General features: G+C 36.2%; 1 protein-coding gene across 2 annotated transcripts in view; it reads left to right on the top strand.

Annotated features, from left to right (window-relative positions):
- The window catches only part of SEMA3C (semaphorin 3C), a 178,831-nt gene extending 156,888 nt beyond the window's left edge, over nucleotides 1-21,943 (top strand). For both annotated transcript variants that reach the window (XM_025872795.2, XM_073898718.1), the window contains exons 16-18: nucleotides 12,721-12,788; nucleotides 15,084-15,214; nucleotides 19,119-21,943. In XM_025872795.2, coding sequence (XP_025728580.1) covers nucleotides 12,721-12,788; nucleotides 15,084-15,214; nucleotides 19,119-19,529 — 610 coding nt within the window. In that variant the 3' untranslated portion in view covers nucleotides 19,530-21,943. The remainder of the gene's footprint in view (nucleotides 1-12,720; nucleotides 12,789-15,083; nucleotides 15,215-19,118) is intronic.
- Nucleotides 21,944-22,733: the final 790 nt, after the last annotated feature.

The raw sequence follows: 22,733 nt of genomic DNA, 5'->3' as shown, positions 1-22,733 counted from the left end.
GGAGTAAATGGCTACACTTTATAACTTGAGATTCTCCCAGGTATGTGGGAATACAGTACTTTGGAAACATTTGTTTCTCCTCTTAAAGTTCCTCTAGCAACACAATTCCCCCCTGTGACCCAGCAAATATTTCAAGCAGCATTTAACGTTTTTCACATTACCTGATTTTTTATATGCTTCTGTATATCATTAAATCCCATCTTCCTAGGGTTCCCCTGTGCCATTTAATTCTCCTATAATCAGATGTTTGACCTAGTTCAGGCGATAGGAACATTGCTCCAAAGTGGGTACGCTGAATTGCTTTCAGAACCTTGATGACATGCTTTTACCTCTTAGAATGGGGAGTGCATGGTTGCTGGTCCAATTGAGAGAGTAAGGTGGTCTGAGGCTGAATGCCATTTATCCCAGCAAAGACTTCGATGAGAAACTCTGAGCCAGCTTGCACCAAGTTGGAAGGAGCCACCAGTAGTGACATTGATAATAGAACAAAGAATATGCAGAATTTAGGGTCGGCCAAGATCAGAGCTATGGGTCGGTCAGGGGAGGTCCTACTGAGGGTGTGATATTTGAACAAGGACTTGAGTGTGATGAGGAATGACACCAAGGCATTATCTGGGAGAATAGCATACCAGAGAGAAGGACCAGAAACCCTTAAAGCTGGAGTGTGTCAAGATTGTTCAAGAAACAGCACTAAGACTAATGGGGCTATCGTGGAATGAGAAAAAGGAAGGGTAGGAAGGAGTGAGGTCAGAACGCCATATGACATAGGACTTGGTAAGTCATTGAAGGCTTTTATTTAGAGTGAAATGGAAAACTACTGAGGGCCTTTGAGTGCATGAATGATATTATTTGACTTTTGGTTCGAAAAGCTCATCAGGTTGGGGTTGGCTGGGATTGCAGCCCTGGGGGCAGAGGAGATAGAAGTTGCAAGGCAATTAGAGTACTGTGCGTTCCAGGTGAGATATAATGGTGGCTCACACAGGAATGACAGAGGCAGAGGTGGCATAGGGTCTGATTCGGGATAGAGCTCAGAGAATGTGCTGGTGTATTACATGTAGGATGTTAGAGAAATAGAGGACTCAAGAATGAACCAAATTCTCAGAACTGATCATATGTAGCTGTAATTTCCTGAGAAAGAGAAGACTAGGGGAGGAGCAGGTATGTGGAGGGAAAGATGATGTTAAAAGTGCCTATGAGATATTCAAGTGGAAAGGTTGAGTAGACAGTTAGAAATATGAATTTGGAGTACACAGGTGTGGCCTGGGCTGGACAATTTGAAAGTTGTTTGTTTTTAAAGGCATGAAATGTGAAGAGAACTCCCATTCTTTAAACCAGTAGTCCTTAGTATCTGTGTTCAAAGACTCGTGTTCTTCTGTGTCATTTTAAGATTTAGGCAGGAAGTCTCTAGACTCTTTTGATTTCTACATAGAATTTTTGGACCTCATTACCCTGAGATCTTCCATTTGCACTGGACTGGAGATCTGAACCTGGACAAAAAGTATGAGGAAAGCAAATTCCAAATGTAATCTCAAATACATGATTTTTGTTGCCATTGCTGGTAAATTTCAACCATACTTGTTTTATACTCCCAATTACGATAGCAGTGATATTTAAAAATTATTACCATAACTGTTTGTAAGGCGATACATTTTTCTTGGGAAAGACTTCTAAAAATTGTCATATCTAACACCTGGAATGCAGTCTTCTATTAAATAGATTTAATGCTAAAGGGAGCTGAAGCACCATACTTTCTAAGAAAGAAAGTGATATGAGGATCACAAAGTGAATCTTGCCATATCCATTTAGGTTTCTCAGCCTCTCTGGTAATGTGGAGGAATTGGAGATTGGTACTCCTTCCCTGCAAAACTTCCAGACCTTGGCTTTGGTGAACAAGCATTTTTATTTAACAAAGAATATTTCTCAAGTAAAATTCCATACTATATATAGACTATCATTGCATATTTGAGATTTTTTTTTTACATTTTAACGTTTCTGCTAAAATATGAGTTGACTCATTTGTTTTCATATTCTCCCTCTAATTACAACCCCAGTAATCCTTTCTAAGATGCATATTTAAAGGTAGTAGATTCTACATTGTCATCCTAATGCCACAAATCATGATCTTTTTAAAAAAATATTTATTTGAGAGAGACAGACTGAGATAGCACAAAGAGAGCATGAACAGGGAAGAGAGGGAGAAACAGGCTCCTGCTGAGCAAAGAGCCAGATGTGGGGCTTGATCCTAGGAGCTTGGGATCATGACCTGAGCCGAAGGCAGATGGTTAATGACTGAGCCACCCAGGCACCCCCACATATCATGATCTTGATCGTGTCCTTGTAAACAACAAAGAGCTGAAACTATCTTGCAATTTTTTAATGTTACAATATCATGCCTGGTATGAAACCAAGTATCATAGGTTTGCTGTTAGAACTAATGAATGAATTCAGTAAAGTTTCAGGGTATAAACTCAACACACAAAAATCTGTTGCATTTCTATACATGAATAATGAGCTATCAGAAAGAGAATTTAAGAAAACCATCCCATTTACAATTGCATCAAAAGAATAAAATACCTAGGAATAAATTTAACCGAGAGGTGAAAGACCTATACACTGAAACCACAAGACACTGATGAAAGAAATTGAAGACACAAATAAATGGAAAGATAATTCACATTCATGGAGTGGTAGAATGAAAATCATTAAAATGGCCATACTACCCAAAGCCATCTGCAGATTCAATACAATCCCTATCAAAACTCCAAAGGCATTTTTCACTGGATTAGAACAATCCTGAAATTTGGATGGAATCATGAAAGACCCGGAATATCCAAAGTAATATTGAGGAAGAAGCACAAAGCATCATGTATCTTGATTTTCAACTATATTACAAAGCTATAATAATCAAAATAGTATGTTATTGTCATAATAAAAGACACATAGATCCATAGAGCAGATTAGAGAGTCCAGAAATAAATCCATACGTACATGGTTAATTAATTTACAACAAAAAAGGCAAAAATATACAACAGGGAAAAACAGTCTCTTCAATAAATGGTGCTGGGAAAACTGAATAGCCACATGCAAAAGAATGAAACTAGACTACTATCTTACATTATAGACAAAACTTAACTCAAAATGGTTTAAAGACTTGAATATAAGACCTGAAACCATAAAACTTCTAGAAGAAAACATAGGCATTAAGGCCCTTGATGTAGGTCTTGATGATGAGTTTTTAGATATGACTCCAAAGCAAAGACAACAAAAGAGAAAATAACCAAGTGGGATTATATCAAACTAAAAAGCTTCTACACAGCAAAGGACATCATCAACCAAATGAAAAGGCAACCTACTGAATGAGAAAAAATATTTGCAAACCATAGACCTACTAAGGGGTTAATATCCAAATACATAAAGAATGCATACAACTGAGTAGAAAAAAAACAAGCAATCTGATTAAAAAGTGGGCAGATCTGAATAGGCATGTTTCCAAAGAAGATATACAGATTGTCAGCATGTCATGAAAAGGTGATCACTGTCACTAATCGTCAGGGAAATGCAAATGAAAACCACAGGACCTCACCTCACACCCGTCAGAATGGCTATTATCAAAAGCACAATAAGTAACAAGTGTTGGAGAGGATGTGGAAAAAAGTTTTGGTGGGAATATAAACTGGTGCAGCCACTAATGAAAAACAGTATGGAGTTTCCTCAAAAAATTACATATAGAACTACCATATGATCCAGCAATTTCACTTCTGGGTATTTATCTGAAGAAAACAAAAACTCTAATTTGGAAAGATATATGCACCCCCATGTTCATTATTTCCAATAGCCAAGACATGGAAACAACCTAAGTGTCCTTAAGCAGATGAATGAGTAAAGATATAAGCACACACACACACAATGGAATACTGCTTAGCCATAAAACGATGCAATCTCGCCATTTGTGAAAGGATGGAACTTGAGGGCATATGCTAAGTGAAATAAGTCAGAGAAAGACATATACTGTATGATCTCACTTATATATGGAACTTTAAAAATAACAACAAACCAAGCTCATGGAGATAGAGAACAGTGGTTGCCAAAGGTGGGGTAGGGGGTGAAAGAAATGAACAAAGGGCATCAAAAGGCACAAACTTCCAGTTATAAAATAATTAAGTCATGGAGATGTTATGTACAGCATGGTGACTACAGTTAATAATACTGTATTGCCTATTTGAAAGTTGATAATAGAGTACATCTTTCTTTTTGCATTTTTTTAATTTTATTACGTTATGTTAATCACCATACATTACATCATTGGGAGCACTGGGTGTTATATGCAAACAATGAATTCATGGAACACTACATCAAAAACTAATGATGTAATGTATGGTGATAAAAAAACACCCAGTGCTCCATTCAGTATGTGCCCTCTTTAATACACATCACCAGGCTAACCCATCCACCCACCCCCCTCCCCTCTAGAACGCTCAGTTTGTTTCTCAGAGTCCATAGTGTCTCATGGTACATCTCCCCCTCCGATTTCCTGCTCTTCATTTTTCCCTTCCTACTATCGTCTTCTTTTTTTTTTTTTTTTAACATATAATGTATTATTTGTTTCAGAGGTACAGGTCTGCGATTCAACAGTCACACAATTCACAGCGCTCACCATAGCACATACCCTTCCCAGTGTCTATCACCCAGCCACCCCATCCCTCCCACACCCCCACCACTCCAGCAACCCTCAGTTTGTTTCCTAAGATTAAGAATTCCTCATATCAGTGAGATCATATGACATATGTCTTTCTTTGATTGACTTATTTCACTCAGCATAATACCCTCCAGTTCCATCCACATACTTGCAAATGGCAAGATTTCATTCCTTTTGATGGCTGCATGATATTCCATTGTATATGTGTATACCACATCTTCTTTATCCATTCATCTGTCGATGGACATCTTGGCTCTTTCCATACTTTGGCTATTGTGGACATTGCTGCTATAAACATTGGGGTGCACGTACCTCTTCAGATCACATTTGTATCTTTGGGGTAAATACCCAGTAGTGCAATTGCTGGGTCATAGGGTAGCTCTATTTTCAACTTTTTGAGGAACCTGCATACTGTTTTCCAGAATGGCTGCACCAGCTTACATTCCCACCAACAGTGTAGGAGGGTTCCCCTTCCTCTGCATGCCCACCAACATCTGTCATTTCTTGACTTGTTAATTTTAGCCATTGGACAGCCACATGCAGAAGAATGAAACTGGACCATTTCCTTATGGTCCATAAGGAACCATGTGTGTGAGTTGGTAGCTCATTGAGGTTTTGATTTGGATTTCCCTGATGCCGAGTGATGTTGAACACTTTCTCATGTGTCTGTTGGCCATTTGGATGTCTTCTTTGGAGAAATGTCTGTTCATGTCTTCTGCCCATTTCTTGATTGGATTATTTGTTCTTTGGGTGTTGAGTTTGATAAGTTCTTTATAGATTGTGGATACTAGCCCTTTATCTGATACATCATTTGCAAATATCTTCTCCCATTCTGTCAGTTGTCTTTTGGTTTTGTTGACTGTTTTGCTCTGCAAAAGTTTTTTATCTTGATGAAATCCCAATAGTTCACTTTTGCCCTTGCTTCCCTTGCCTTTGGCGATGTTTCTAGGAAGCAGTAGCTGCAGCTTAGGGTGAAGAGGTTGCTGCCTGTGTTCTCCTTTAGATTTTGATGGACTCCTGTCTCACGTTTAGGTCTTTCAACCATTTGGAGTCTATTTTTGTGCGTGGTGTAAGGAAATGGTCCAGTTTCATTCTTCTGCATGTGGCTGTCCAATTTTCCCAACACCATTTGTGGAAGAGACTGTCTTTTTTCCATTGGACATTCTTTCCTGCTTTGTCAAAGATGAGTTGACCATAGAGTTGAGGGTCCATTTCTGGGCTCTCTATTCTGTTCCGTTGATCTATGTGTCTGTTTTTGTACCAGTACCATACTGTCTTGATGATGACAGCTTTGTAATAGAGCTTGAAGTCTGGCATTGTGATGCCGCCAGCTTTGCTTTTCTTTTTCAACATTCCTCTGGCTATTCAGGGTCTTTTCTGTTTCCATACAAATTTTAGGATTATTTGTTCCATTTCTTTGAAAAAAAGTGGATGGTATTTTGATAGGGATTGCACTGAATGTGTAGATTACTCTAGGTAGCATTGACATCTTCACAATATTTGTTCTTCCAATCCATGAGCATGGAATGTTTTTCCATTTCTTTGTGTCTTCCTCAATTTCTTTCAAGAGTATTTCATAGTTTTCTAAGTACAGATTCTTTGCCTCTTAGGTTAGATTTCTTCCTAGGTATCTTATGGTTTTGGGTGCAATTGTGAATGGGATCGACTCCTTAATTTCTCTTTCTTCTGTCTTGTTGTTGGTGTATAGGAATGCCACTGATTTCTGTGCATTGATTTTATATCCTGCCACTTCACTGAATTCCTGTATGAGTTCTAGGAGTTTTGGGGTGGAGTCTTTCGGGTTTTCCACATAAAGTATCATATCATCTGCAAAGAGTGAGAGTTTGACTTCTTTGCCAATTTGGATGCCTTTTATTTCCTTTTGATGTCTGATTTCTGTGGCTAGGACTTCCAATACTGTGTTGAATAGCAGTGGTGATGGTGGACATCCCTGCCGTGTTCCTGAGCTTAGGGGGAAAGTAGAGCCTCCAGTTTTGATCGCACCTCATTAATAGTCTTTTTGATTTCGACTTGGTTAGATTTTAGTTCTTTTATTTCTCCAGAAGGAGTTTCTCTAATATCTTCCATGCTTTTTTCAAGCCCAGCTAGTATCTTTATAATCGTCATTCTGAACTCTAGTTCTGACATCTTACTAATGTCCGTATTGATTAGGTCCCTGGCAGTCAGTACTGCCTCTTGTTCTTTTTTTTGAGGTGATTTTTTCCGTCTTGTCATTTTGTCCTGAGGAGAATAGATGAATGAGAGAACAAAATGCTAACAGGGTAACAATGACCCCAGAAAAATATACACTAAACAAATCAGAAGAGACCTGAAACGGGGAGAAAAGAAAGGGAAAGGAAGAAAAAAGAAAAAGATTTAAAAAAAAAATAAGAATATGACCAAATATGATCAGGCTGGTGAATAGATCAGTGCCACACACTAGATTTTGGACGTATTTTGGTCTGTTAGAAGAAACTGCCTCCCAAAATTTTAAAGAAAGAAAAGCTTATATATGTACAAAAATAAGGGTAAATATGATGAAGGGATGGAATATGACTGTAAAGATGAAAATTATAAAAGATTTTATGAAAGGAATTGATAAGAAGTGATTGAAAAAAGAAGAGAAATTAAACAAACAAAAAAAAAAGGGAGAGAATGTGATCAGGCAGGAGACTAGAACAAAGCCATCCACTAGAGATTTAGGGTATATTTTGGTCTGTTAGAAGAAACTGTATCCCAAAATTTTATTTTATTTATTTATTTTTTAAGATTTTATTTATTTGACCGAGAGAGACACAGCGAGAGAGGGAACACAAGCAGGGGGAGTGGGAGAGGGAGAAGTAGACTTCCGCGGAGCAGGGAGCCCGATGCGGGGCTCGATCCCAGGACCCTGGGACTATGACCTGAGCTGAAGGCAGACGCTTAACGACTGAGCCACCCAGGCGCCCCTGTATTCCAAAATTTTAAAGAGAGAACAACATATATATATATATATGTATATATATATATACCAAAAATAAGGTTAACTACTATGAAGAGATAGAATATGATCTAAACATGAAAAATAAAAAAGATTTTTATAAAAGGATTGATAAGATGTTGATTGAAAAAGGAAAGAAAAATTCAAAAAAAAATTTAAAAAATTCACTTTGAAAGACTAAAGAATCAGGGGTTAAAAAGCCATGGATTCTATGTGCAGTATTCCCCTAGCGCTGGAGTTCTGCTGTGTTCATTGATCGGTAAACTTGGTCTTGGCTGGCTGTTCGTGCTGATCTTCTGGGGGAGGGGCCTGTTGCCGTGGTTCCCAAATGTCTTTGCTGGAGGCAGAATTGCCCCGCCCTTGCCGGTTGGGCTAAGTAATCTGCACAAGTTTGCTCTTGGGAGCTTTTGTTCCCTGCAAGCTTTCCATTTGGCTTTGGAGGATGAGAGTGAAAATGGCGGCCTCCCAATCTCCCCCCGGAGGAGCCGAGAACTCGGGGCCCCACTCCTCAGTGCGCCCCCAGAGAAAAGCAGTCAGTCACTCCCATCTCCCCGGGCTCCGGCCGCACTCCGTGCTCACCTGGCCTGTGATCGAGCGTTGCTATCTGTGGCACCCGACCCCGTGTGGAGTCTCCAAACCCAGCAGATCCCTGCGGTGCGCTCCCGCGCCGCTCCTCCCCGGGGAAGAAGGGGAGTCTCCCCGGATCTGCCGCTTGTTGGGTCCCTGCTGGAGGAGCAGTGGCCCGACTGGGCCGCGGATCACGGTTTATGGCAACCCCGAGCTGAGAGCCCACTCGTCGGTTCCTGCAGCCGGCTTCTCCGCTCCGATACCCGGGAGCTCTGCTGCACTCAGGCACCCCCGGTCTTTCTGTGACCCCGAGGGTCCTGAGACCACACTATCCCGGGAGGGTTCCACCCCCCGCTTAGCCACTGGAGCGACGTCCCTCAGTGGAGCCGACTTCTAAAAGTTCCGATTTTGTGCTCCGCAGCTCTATCACTTGCCGGTAGCAGCTGACAGAGGCCACCTCCTCCGCCATCTACCCTCCGAATATTGCCTCGGGGATTCATTTCTTCGCATGTCTTGTCTTCCAGAAAGTGGTTGCTTTTCTGTTCAGAGAGTTGCTGCTATTCTTTTCTTCGATCTCCTGTTGAGTTCGTAGGTGTTCAGAATGGTTTGATCCCTACCTAGCTGAATTCCTGAGACCAGACAAAATTTAGGTCTCCTACTCCTCCGCCATGTTGCTCTGCCGCCCCCATAATAGAGTACATCTTAAAAGTACTCATCATAAGAAAAAAAATTTTGTGACTATGGGAACAGATGTTATCTAGACTTATTGTGGTCATTTCACTATATATATATCAATTATATATATGTATATATTTTTTAATTGAGAAATAATTGACATATAACATATTATTAGTTTCAGGCATACAACATAATGATTGAAATGTATACCTGAAACTAATATAATGTTATATGTCAATATTTTCTCAATTTAAAAAAAAGTATAAGCAGGGGAAAAAAGTATCATGGGTTGAAAGAGGAGGTAGCAATCATTTAAAGAGCTATCTGAATCTCTGGCAGTGTCTTAATTCTATCATAAAAAGCTGAAAAATCTCTGTCTTTATCTATCTATCTATCATCTATCATCTATCTTATTCCTTGGCCTACTCACACCCATCTTTGGCTAGCACATTGAAAATTTTATTACAAATATCTATACTATGTAAGTTCTCCAAGTTATTTTAAAACTTAAACATATAGTGGATGCTAAGCATGTTTGCTGAATTAACTATTTCCTAAATTCTCATATATAATATTTTTAAGTGATTAAACAATAATAATAAAAATGATCACTTGTATTTTCCATACTAATTTTCTTTAATAGTGTTAACTTACCTATTTTATTTCAATTGTACTGCCTATCTGGAACACAAAGATTATGTGGAGGAATTCATAGGAATGAAAACCAAAAACGTGTCCTTTGTATGGAATAAGAATTACAATGATACTTGGAAATCAATGGAGTTTATACTTTGATATAAAGAAGTTGTTAAATATCATTGGCTCAGTAATTTCTCTTTTGTTTTTTTTTTAAAGATTTTATTTATTTATTTGAGAGAGAGAGAGAGAATGAGAGATAGAAAGCATGAGAGGGAAGAGGGTCAGAGGGAGAAGCAGACTCCCTGCTGAGCAGGAAGCCCGATGCGGGACTCGATCCCGGGACTCCAGGATCATGACCTGAGCCAAAGGCAGTCGCATAACCAACTGAGCCACCCAGGCGCCCAGTAGTTTCTCTTTTGTAAAAGTTGGCTTATGGCAAATAACACAAGCAATTTTCCTTTTCATTCTCAAGTACCTTAAATATTTGTACTAAATATTGCAATTTAATCTCAAATATTATTTATTCTGGATTCAGACATGTGCTTAGAAATTTTATCCTAAGAGAAGATAATCAGTTCAATCTTCAAGTAAATATGTGTTTTATATACAAGAACAAAAATTATTTCATTGTGTATCTGAAGGATCATACTATAAGGACGAGAATATTGGTAACTTGAGCTCAAATCCCAAACCTACATGCAAATATAATATTACTCTGCCTACCAGCTTTCGCGATGCTGTACGGATATCCTAAAGGGAATCTACAAATACAAAAAATCTCAGATAGCTCTCTTGCTGATCTCATCATTTAGGCCAAGCCATAATAATGTTTTTCTGTACAGAATGTCTGGAAGCTATGTGATCCCGTAAATTCAGGTTGCCAGTGATGTGAACCATAACATAGTGCTGGTCACAGGACAATCAATTTAACCATTGTGAGTGATAGTGGTGGCTGAAAATGACTAGTTCAGCCATAAGAACTCTCACATGGTCATTTAATATAGTGCACTCACAAGTTGATTGGTAGTAAATAACACTGGCTTGAAAATATAGCAAATGTAATGCAGTAAAAACCTGATATAGGAGCTATTCTAGAGTACAGCATTAATTGTATTTCCTGAGCCAAGAGTGACTTCCACTAGTTTGTGTGTGTGTTGTTGTATTAGAAATATAAAATTGAGGGGCGCCTGGGTGTCTCAGTCAGTTAAGTGTCTGCCTTCAGCTCAGGTCATGATCCTGGGGTCCTGGGATTGAGCCTTGCAGTCAGGCTCTCAGCTCAGCGGGGAGTCTGCTTCTCCCTCTCCCTCTGCCCCTCCCCACACTTGTGTGCACGTGCTCTCTTTCTCTCTCTCCTTCAAATAAATAAAATGTTAAAAAAAAAAAAAGAAATGTAAAATTGAATGAGGATCATCAGACATTTTTTGGGGAAAGAATACATAAATGACACAAAATTTTATACCTGTATTCCCATAGATTTATATAATCCATTGAATACACAAACTACTATTTGCTGTAACCTTAAAATGATTTTTTTCACTATTGATAACTTTGAGATTAGTTTCACTTTGTAAATTTGATAATCCCTGTGAGATTTTAATATTTCTGCTCTTCTTACTGAATGTTTTAATTTATCTTTAAGGGTAAAAATGTTGAGACTTAACAGCTGACCCAATTAGTATGCTCCTTTATATGTACTTCCTAGCCTTGATAGTAAACCATCAATGTATCCCTACATTCCCAATATTTAAAGAGAGGATCTTTTCCTTCTCTCTCTCTCTCTTTTTTTAAAGACTTTATTTATTTATTTAGAGAGAAGGAGAGCATGCACGAGTGGGGGGAGGGGCAGAGGGAGAGAGAATCGGCGGCCGACTCTGCGCTGTACATGCAGCCCACCACAGGGATTGATCTCACCGCTGGGACGCCCCACTTTTCTTTCTTCTCTCTTAGAGCAATCTTCATATCCATGATTTATTGCTAAGAGAATTTCAGTTGCTCTATTTTGATTTGTTTCACTATGTGATACAATTGAAACTAATATATATATATATATATATATATATATATAGGCTCTAAGACTCTGGAAATTAATTAACATTCAAACAATTTAAAACATTGTTTTAAATAATGGCCAACTTATAAAGAATGTAACTAAATTTTGAAGTGCTTAAGTTGATGATACATGATAACTAAAATGCATTGAGTGAACTTTGGATCCTGAACAAACTTTAAAAAAATCCATAAGGGATATTTTGGAGACAATTAAGGAAAGTTTAACATAAAATGTGTATTGTATGATATTATAGAATAAATATTCACATATTTAGTATGATAATGATACTGTTGTTATGTAGGGAAATTAGAAGATTCATGCTGAAGTATTGAAAAATGAAGCGTTATCATGTCTGCAACTTATTTTCTAAAGATTTTCATATATGTGCATAAAGTATATATACAACATAAAACTTGCATGTAGAGAAAAAATAAATGTGGCAAAATACAACGACTCATGAATCTAAGTATACCAGTGTTTATTGTACTCATATACCCACTCTTCTGTAGGCTTGACATTTTTCAAAGTAAAAAGTTGAAGGAAAATTCTTATTCTAGTAAATGAACAATTTTGCTTAACTTTATATTAAATGTCCATTTTCTATCTATCAACTGTTCCAGAAAAGCTTTTATATATCAGGAAAGTGTTAGAAAATGTTGACTTTTTTAAGAAAGCTATGTTTATTTAAGAACAAGACTATAAGAAAGAAGATGCTAGTGAGTTTATATTCTAGAAGTTTTCATCTTGGAAAGTTTTTGATGAATGTCTCTAAACTAAAATTTACACTATTCATTTGGAATCTAGCATTACCCAGGAAATGCACATAATAAGGATTTCATAGCCATTCTATCACCAGTAGTAGATAGGGAGGGACGGAATTAATTCAGAATGAAAACAAGGTTAAGTACCCATCCTATCATGGAAGTGGTGAATAAGAAATGTCAGATAAAAAAAAAATGTCAGATAGCTGTATCAGATAATCAGACCTCTTTTCCTTATGAAAGCTTAGGCAATTAAAGGACTGTGAAATTAAAAATGCAATCTTTTAAATGCGTTGTAATTGACAATGTTAATTCTAAATTAGTTTTATGTATGTCTCTGCACTTATAGGAGGAGCCGAAGACAAGATGTGAGACATGGAAATCCATTGACCCAGTGCAGAGGATTTAATCTAAAAGGTATTAAAACTGAGCAAGGGTCAAACTTGGTAAAGAGCTGCATTGCTCCATGTCACATTTCAGGGAGGGAAACCTCATTATATTTCATATCTTCTGGGGTTTTTTTTCAAGATTTTATTTATTTATTTGACACAGAGAGAGACAGCAAGAGAGGGAACACGAGCAAGGGGAGTGGGAGAGGGAGAAGCAGGCTTCCCGCTGAGCAGGGAGCCCAGTGCGGGGCTCGATCCCAGGACCCTGGGATCATGACCTGAGCCGAAGGCAGACGCTTAACGACTGAGCCACCCAGGCACCCCTCATATCTTCTGTTTTAAGGAGAGATTATGAAGATGCTTGGTGTTCATATGGAAATTAAAAATTGAACGTTATTTGTATGTATAGTAGGAAAAACAAATGTCTGTGACCACAGTTACCTTGGGTGTGTTAGTTGGTTAGGTCTTTCACATAGATGTCAGTTATAGATTTTCCAAGCTATTATTTTTTTTCTGAAAAAACAAAGCTATTGTCTTCTTTGTTAAGAAAAAAAAGGTACTTTTTTAAAAATTTGAAAATTATAATTTTTTTTTTAAAATTTGCCATTTTAACCATTTTCAAATGTATAGTTCTGTGGCATTAAATACATTCACATTGTTGTGCAACCAGCACCACATCCATCTCTAGAACTTTTTATTTTTCCCAAGTGAAACTCTATACCCATTAAATACAAACTCCCTCTTCACCAGCTTCTGGAAACCACCATTCTAACTTTCTGTCTTTATGAATTTGATTCTTCTAAATACCTCTTATAAGTGGAAACACACAATATTTATCCTTTTGTAACTGCTTATTGCACTTCTTCAGGGTTCATTCATGTTGTAACAACATGTGTCAGGATTTCTTCTCTGTTGAAAATTGAAAAAATATTTTATGTTTATATCACATTTTGTTTATTCATCTGTCGCTAGACACTTGGATTGCTTCCACTTTGGGCTATTATAAATAATCCTGCTCTGAACATGGGTGTACCAGTGCCTTGGTTTTACAATTTATAACCATTCCAATACTTCTGAGAATCCTGCCTCTGTCTTAGGATCAGTCTAACTCATTTCTTCCCATCCTGACATAAAGATCCCATGTTACTATATTTTCCCCACTAATGTTCTCCCCTCCACCTGAACCTCACCAGTGACATCTCTTCAGATGGAGCTCTCTTGGTGCTACAGACCCACTGGTTGCTAACAATTAACACCAAGACTCCTGTTGCTAATATTTTTGAGTCTGGGCCTTTCTTTAGTAAAGACTGACATTTGTATTACTAACTACATGAACTATAAGGAGAAAATTGTGACACATTTTGCTTAGTGGTTCCATACATCTAATTGAGGGAATAAACCCAGGTTACCATTTCTCTATTTACTGAGTATTTTATAAATATGTGTGCCATTTCTACTAGTAGTAGTAGTTACAGTGGTAGAACTGCCAGTGGGGGTAATGATGAACACACATGGGTGTTGGCTTTGTGTCAGAAGCTGAGTCAAGTACTTTTTTAATGGATTATCACACTTAATGCTCAAGACACTGTACCAAAGTAAGGTCTATTATTATCACCATTTTATGAATGAAGATGCTGTTCCTATTTAAGCTACCACATGATTATACTATATGGTCTTCCTGAATTAAGCATTTCAGTACAGAACCTGTATGAAAATATAATCCATGTTTTAGAGCCAAGTAAAACTGAGACACAGAAGGGTCAAGTAAGTTGTCAAAGGTTACATAGTCAGTATTGGTGAAGTCAGAATTTTACCTCCAATACCTCTGATTCCAAAGATTGTTTTCTCAACCACTACTTCCTGCTGCAGCCACACTTGGCTTTCTGACTTTTCCTGTTGCTTCTGAATTTTATCTGTACTCCACTGAGTTTGGATGAACCTGGCTTTAATAATGCCTGGCACTTACTAACTCTTCAAGTAGGATATGTTTCCTAATAATCCACAGCATTGGCTTGCTCAGCTCTGAAAAGCTGAGAAAACCTAATTTGTAAGGATATTGTAATAATTAAACAAATGTTCAGAGTGATATTAAGGACATTCCTTGGTATAGAGTACTTCTTGAATAAACATTGATTACCTTATGCCTTTCTCTCCTTCCCTTTAGGTTAAACACAACAGGTAAACAATGTCTAATAGTCTGCTTGTTAAATGATTAAAGATCGCCTTTTGGAGGCTTCTATAGGTGATGACAATTTTATAGAACAATAAACATTCATATAGGAGAATATGTTCCAAATTCTCTTCTTTTATTTTTGCTTTTCAGCATATAGAAATGCAGCTGAAATTGTTCAGTATGGAGTAAAAAATAACACCACTTTCCTTGAGTGTGCCCCGAAGTCTCCACAGGCATCTATCAAGTGGCTGTTACAGAAAGACAAAGACAGGAGGAAAGAGGTGAGTAACACACCCCAGCAGCAATCAGTCAGGGCTTTGGAAAGACATTCGATCACCATCCCTCAGTGAGGTTCAGATCAAATGGGAAAGAAAAGGCATATGAACATCCTTTTATGTCTTTGGGATGACAAGTGCCACTTTCTTTAAAATCCTTTGTCTGTAGAGATGATGAATTAATTAGAAATTCTTGCTGCCTGTTCCCTTCTATGATACGGTGATTGAAACAAGAGTTTGAGCACTCAAGACAGGGTATTGATATGAGGAAGCATTCGTAAAAGAAAGAAGATGTGTGCAAAACCAGAGGCCAAGTTCTCACACAGCAGCACCTTTGTGTGATTCACGAGATAAAAGGGGGCTTTAAAAAAAGTTCAGTGTTTCCTCAGCAAGAAATTACACTAAACTATAACTTTTATGGTAAGGAGCATTTTTCTGCTATGCGGTAATCTGTTTCCTTTGCTTTATTATCCATGACTCTAGGGTTTTGTTTTGGTAACATATGGAATCGTTGTTTATGGGACCATTGCCTTTATTTAGTGATATGGAAAAACAGTTTTTCAAAGAAAAGGACACTGACAACCTTGCACTGATTGGAAAGAGCTGTTTAAAAAGGGAAGCATTGTAAAATGGCTTAGGGTGAAATATTATAAATAATGAGCTCCAATAATATTGATGTCAGTTTGTACTGACAGATGAGAGGAAGAAGAAGAAAAATATATATGTGTACATAAAGCCTTAGGGTAGTCTAACATGTAATGCTATTAGCAGTGTCATAAAATCTGATGGAGCAAAGGAGAAAATGGAGCCTTCTGCATTTGGATGTATCCTTCTGTTGTGGGCAGTTTCGGTACCAAGTATTAAGTTAATTGGAGGTATTTAGAATGGATACAATCCCAAGCTATAGAACACAGACACTTGCATCAAAGTTACTGAAATACATGTTGGCTCCACATGAGAAAATACTTTACAACTCAGACCTGCCTGTTCAAAGACAGTATGAGCTGTTTAGGAAATTGTGTATCCCCTGTCACTGGAATAGTAAACCATAGGCTGATGACCGGCTGATGACCACTCGCATAAGAGATTTAACTGTCTGGAGGAGAGAGGAGCTAGATGAACTTTGGGGCTCCTTCTTGTCCCAGAATTCTATGATACTAAACAAATCTTTTTAAACATTTTTATTAATAAAAAACTATTGTTTATTTGAGATCTCTTTTCTTTGCCACAAAAGTCTGTCATCAAAGACACCTTGAAATTTCTAGTCTAATTAATTTTATATTCTTTTGAATGGATGTAAATGGTAATACTAATTGCCTTAGAAAGTAACCTGGAGTAGAAGTCATACTGTGTTATGATGATTATCATACAGAAATGAAAGTTCTTAGTCCAGAGCATGGCACATGGTCATGAACAGTCCTTCCTGAGAAGTTCTGTCTGTTCATATGTGAATTGGAAATTCGAAACTCAAACAGAGATTACCTAGTATGAATAAAATGTTTTTCTTTAATTCAGTAAAAAGTTAAATACAATAACATACAATAAGTGAATAAAATTTCTATTATGTAAATTAAAGAAAATGAGTACATGCAAGCTTGAATACATGCCACAGAAATTAAAATGGAGTTAAAAATGGAATGAGTTAAAAGATTTAATGACTGAATCTTCTTTGTGGTATTTCTAACATTTTATTTCAGAATGCTCAAGAATGTAGACTCAATTATTACTATCTTGCTTTTTCTTCTAATCTCAAAAACATAAGAATGCTATAAGACTATGAGAAAATGAACTGTAATTGTGCAAATCTATTTTATCCAGAATTTATAGAGTGCAATTCCATTCATTCTTAATTTAGTTGAACAAATTATTACTGTCTTATTAAATTTATCCTAATTTGTCCTTAATAGTTTAGGCAAACACACACTTATTTCTCATGTTAATGATATATAAATTTGGAACTTTAAAAAAAAAAAGTAAGACAAATGATAAAAGCTCATGGATGAAAATGTAAATAGTTAATACCAAATAGCATAAAGTAAAAAGTAAAAGATCTCACCTCCACTTCAATATTTATTCATACTTCGTGGAGTATGAAGCTACTAAGAATTATATATTCAATCATAATGTATTCTACCAAATGTTCCCCATCATTTCCTATTTTTGTCTTTCTCTCTCTCTCTTTGTCTCTCTCGGTGACATACACACACACACTTTAATATCAGTACATTTGGAGCTATTATTTTTTCTTGGCTACAGTATTCCACTATACGAACATATCTTTTTTTTTTAAAGCTATCGCTTAAGGTTATTGTTTTGCTTCTTATCAAAAACATCATGTAAATGAATATTTGCACACTTGTGAGTATCTTCTGTACAAATTCCTAGAAATGATGAGGCACCTGGGTGGCTCAGTCGTTAAGCATCTGCCTTCAGCTCAGGTCATGATCCCAGGGTCCTGGGATCGAGCCCCGCATCGGGCTCCTTGCTCAGCAGGGAGCCTGCTTTTCCCTCTCCCACTCCCCCTGCTTGTGTTCCCTCTCTCGCTGTTGTCTCTCTCTGCCAAATAAATAAATAAAATCTTTAAAAAAATTCCTAGAAATGAAATTTCTGCATCAAATACTATATGCATATTACATGGATTTATAAAATTGGCCTCCAAATTTTTTCCTAATTTTGCACACATAGAAAAGTCTTTCTTTTCCTTTTGTTTCTGAGTACACTTCTACGTGATTGAAACTATTTTTGAGACACATTTAAACTTTTAAAATTAAATTAACATCTAAACTTTGCTTTATATATTTCAGTCCTTCTTCCTGATCTCCCTTTTCTAGATCTGTTCTATTATCTGTATTTTAATACTATACTTTGCCTTTTTGTGCTTTTTGGTGGGGGCTACTTTTTATCTAAAACAATCTATCTTTGATTTTTATTTCATCAGTAATTAGATATGTATTTATGCGGAAATATACCATTTAGAAAAACATTTTACATACATTCCTTTATTTTGATTTGGATCAATTTCCCCCCCCTCAGTGAAAGAGCATTCCAGAGTCCCCGTGTCAAGGAACTTCTTACCACTTAGCTTTTTAGTCTGTTTGTTGACAATATTATAGCTGGAACTTTAAGAAAGATGGATTTCATGCATTTAACTAATATCCAGCACATGAGAGTTTTTTCAGGATAAACCTGTAAAGTAATTAAATATTAACTTCATAGCTTTTTATTACCTTTCCTTGGAAAGTAAAACCATTTAGAAGATGCAGAAGATGACGGCATTTCAGCTTATTTTTAGTCATTCTTTAGTTTGGGATAATTGGAAAAAGCCCTTGATAGTGTTCAAAACTCTGCCTTTGTTTATATAATTTTTTTTGAGTTGTCTTACTACTCAGTAAAGTAATGAATTATTTCCATTTTTAGTTAGGAGAACATTCATCATGGAAAAATGGTAAAATTCAACCATTTAACTGTGCCTTCATGATTTTACTAATAAGAGAGTATTTTTGTTGCAATTAAAGGCAAGAACTCCAGGACAAAAAAGACCTTTTAAATTTTTCTATGAATTTTATTTTTATCTGTTGACTGTGATTCACACTCCAAATACAACCAAAACTCTGTGCTTATATGTACAAAAGCTATTTCTGTCCCAAGGGAATGAACTTGAAGCTATTTTTGGCAATATGGGTGATAACTTCACCCTCTCTTTAATAGATTCGTTGCTCATGAAACAAGATCTCCTGTGTCAAACAGGCAATGGAAGTGACCAAAACTTTGTGTTCACTAAGAAGGAAGCTAATCAGTACTTGATGCTTTTGCCAAATTTGCAAGTCCAGAGATACTCTGTATATGTTGCTCATATCTCTTTAGAAGACATAGAGTCAGGTTTGGGGTCTTTGATGATTCTCTCTTTTAGGTCAAGCTGAATGAACGAATCATAGCCACTTCACAAGGACTTCTAATCCGCTCTGTTCAAGATTCTGACCAAGGACTGTATCACTGCATTGCAACAGAGAACAGCTTCAAGCAGACCATAGCCAAGATCAACTTTAAAGTTTTAGATTCTGAAATGGTGGCTGTTGTGACAGAAAAATGGTCCCCATGGACCTGGGCGAGCTCTGTGAGGGCTTTACCCTTCCACCCAAAGGACATCATGGGGGCATTCAGCCACTCAGAAATGCAGATGATTAATCAGTACTGCAAAGACACTCGGCAGCAACATCAACAAGAAGAATCTCAGAAGATAAGAGGGGACTATGGCAAGTTAAAAGCTCTCATCAATAGCCGGAAAAGTAGAAACAGGAGGAATCAGTTGCCAGAGTCATAATGTTCTCTTACTTGGGGCTTATGCTGCCAGTAAAGAATAGTCTGTCTTCAATGATCAAGTTTTGAGCAAAGAACCTTGTGCTTTACCCATGGGAAATTCCTGAGAAAGGTGTTACTCACTCCTAAAGCGAATATTACATGAACTGAAATGAGCATGCATTTTCTTGTATGATATTGACTAGCACTAGACATGTCATGGTCCTCATGGTGCATATAAATATTTAACTTAACCCAGATTTTATTTATATCTTTATTTACTTTTCCTTCAAAATCAGTATGGCGGCTATAAAACTAAAATTCTTACATCCCTTAATTGAATGAGGCCCATAACCCCGTGATCTTCCTTCCTTGCATTACGGGTTTAGATTCGGAATTGTCAGTGATTTTATATATGGAAACAAATGCCAAGTCCACAACTTTTAGATTGTAAAAGTTGTATAAATAATGTGATAGAGTAGCTGTCAAAAGAAATGTAGAATAGATACAAGTCAAGGAAGAGGGCATCTAAAAGTTGTATAAAACATAAAATATAAAACATCAGTAATTCATACAGAAAAATGAACAGTTTATATACTTCCAGTGAAATACATTAATTTTTTTTTATTGTAAAAACGGTCAGTTGCTGATATCTGCTATTGATCTTTGTTTCCTTGTTTTAGGAAGATAAAATGAATGATCCTCACCATAAACATCTTTGATTAGAGTTATGTCAGTGAAACATTTAAGTTTATATTCTTATGCTATCATCCTCCAAACAAAAGCACTTTTTTGGAAGTTATTTAAGTTATTAATAGACTCAGAGAATATAATCTTACACTGTTTAATTAATTACTGTATTTGTTCTAATTTTCTAGTCTGTGTGGCAAAGTAAACAATATATGAAGAAAAAAATGAAATATCAAACTTGTATATGAGAGGTGAAACTATCAAAATGGGGAAAAATAAAGTAAGAAATGCAATTTTATTAAAAGCTGTTTATAAAAAATGTGACTAGTTTTTACCATCAGTGATTAATTTCAATAATTAACTCTCACATTTTTTTGGTTTACCAACCTCAGATATCATACGATTTTTAAGTCACCAGTTCATTTTTTTTTAAATGACCTTTAGTATGTGCTGGGGAAATGCTCCTTTTGTGGACAAATGAAAAAAATTTGAATATGAACAAAAATAGACATACTTTCTTTTAAAAGAATGCTGGTGCATTAGGTTCCCTGGTATATAAATACAAATGTGGTAAGTTTTGTAATGGATAAAATAATTTTCTTCTAACTGTATGTTTGGGTCATTTCATTAGAAAAATTTATTATTGAACCTTTTATCCCAAATAACAATTAGTTGGGAGAAATATGAAAAATTTCTTTATACTCTTATATTTCCTTTAAAAACACAAACTTACCTTCTCATTTTATTTACTTTTAAAGAAATTTTCATGTTTCCAGGTGCAGATAGAAATTGCATCATAGACCTATTCAAAATCTAGTACAAAATTTTATTTGTAGTTAACACTCCACAAAGAAGGTAAGGTAGACTTATTACCTTCTTAAGCACCACAGAATAAAAGCTTCAAGAACTAAATCATTGTCAAAATGAATGCAAACATTGATCAGAATCTAAGAATATGAGTTGTTATTTAAGTGGGGGTAAATTATGGTATTATAAGAGGAGGCCTCAGTGGGGGCCAACATAGCAGTTAAAATACACAACATAAATAATGTTCATTCAAAAATAAGCTAATAAAAGCGATTCTTCCAAATGTGTATGATTCTGAAGTATTCTGTAAAGCAGTTTATTATACAAATATTTTGCCTGCTATGTGCATAAATAGAAATGTGTGTCAATGGAAGGCCAAAACCATCTTCAGTGTTTATGGCCAATCTATTCTATGTACAGAGTTTAAAGTAAAATTGTTTTAGAGTCAGAAGATAGGGTAAACTACACAGGTCCCCTTGCTTCATGTAAACACAAACTGATAGACAATAAGGGTGTTTAGTTTTTTAATATTGTGCTATTTAATACCTTCTCCTTTGAACATTATTCAATTGTATATACTTTTAGTACTTTTGTTTTAAAATTATAGAAATTCTTCTTCAACATAACCGCCAAATGTAAAGAAAATTTTCTTTCTCCAAAATAATGTCAACGTATACTGAATATTGGTGGTTAACTAGTTTTATTTTGTGTAGTTTGACATTTTGATGACTTAATATGTTTTCCATTTGTATTGTACATAAAATTTCCTAGGAATGCACTTTTTTTCAAAGTGTAGGTTTGTGGATAGATTTTAGCATGATGAAACTGTCATTACGGTGAATGTTCACTCTGTGAGAAAATAAACTAAATGTAGTTAGTACATTGATATTTAATTGAATATTGAAGAAATCATTTGCCTGCCAAAATAAAACATGTTGAATTCCCCAAGAATGTCTTCAACTTTTCTTTTTAATGTTGGATATGTAATTGCTTGTTGACATGATAGAATCTACTGAATCTTATAATTTTTTTGTTTTATTTACTTATTTATCCATTTTTATAAAAATAATGCATCTAGATATTTCTAAATTCAAAACTTCTGGAAGAATATATATGGAAAACTCTCCTTATACCATTATCCCTCGTTTATTCAAGTCCCAACCCCAGAAACATCCAATATTGTCAATTTCTATGTTTATTTCTGTGATATTTTACATATATGCAAGCAAATTCATATTTGTTTTCTCTTTAAGAGGCACTGTACATCCATTCACATCCATCAGTAGTTATTCAGACTGCACTGTGTATAACAGTGGAGGGAAAAAATGTATAGTTTAGGAGTGCTTGGGCTTTGGAGCTGGACTACCTGGATTTGAATCCAAGTTTACTGTCTTGGAAAAGTTATTGAATTTCTCTTTGCCTTAGTTGTCTGACCAAGTTCATACCAGTAGAGTATTAGAACAGAATTTATGATATAATAACTATTCAATAAATGTCTGAATAGTTTCCTTATTCAGAAAGTGACATCCTGCTAGAACAGGAAGGAATCTTTCTGTTGTGTTCTTTGTCAAGTTAAATGCCAGTGACCCAGGTTGGGGAGCCTTCAGTCAGTGGATCACTTAATACCTTACCAGGTAAAATCAGCTTTTATAAAATTGAGGGGAAGGAAGACACAAGTTAATGCATAATTCTGCTAACACATTTGAAAGAAGTATTAGAGATTTCTTCTCTT

The sequence above is a fragment of the Callorhinus ursinus genome, unplaced genomic scaffold (genome assembly GCF_003265705.2).
Source record: "Callorhinus ursinus isolate GAN/ISIS: 27379988/994484 unplaced genomic scaffold, GSC_fseal_2.0 scaffold12, whole genome shotgun sequence".
NCBI classification, from domain to species: domain Eukaryota; kingdom Metazoa; phylum Chordata; class Mammalia; order Carnivora; family Otariidae; genus Callorhinus; species Callorhinus ursinus.
Note: the sequence above shows the minus strand (reverse complement) of the source record. Positions and strands in the feature narration are given on the sequence as shown.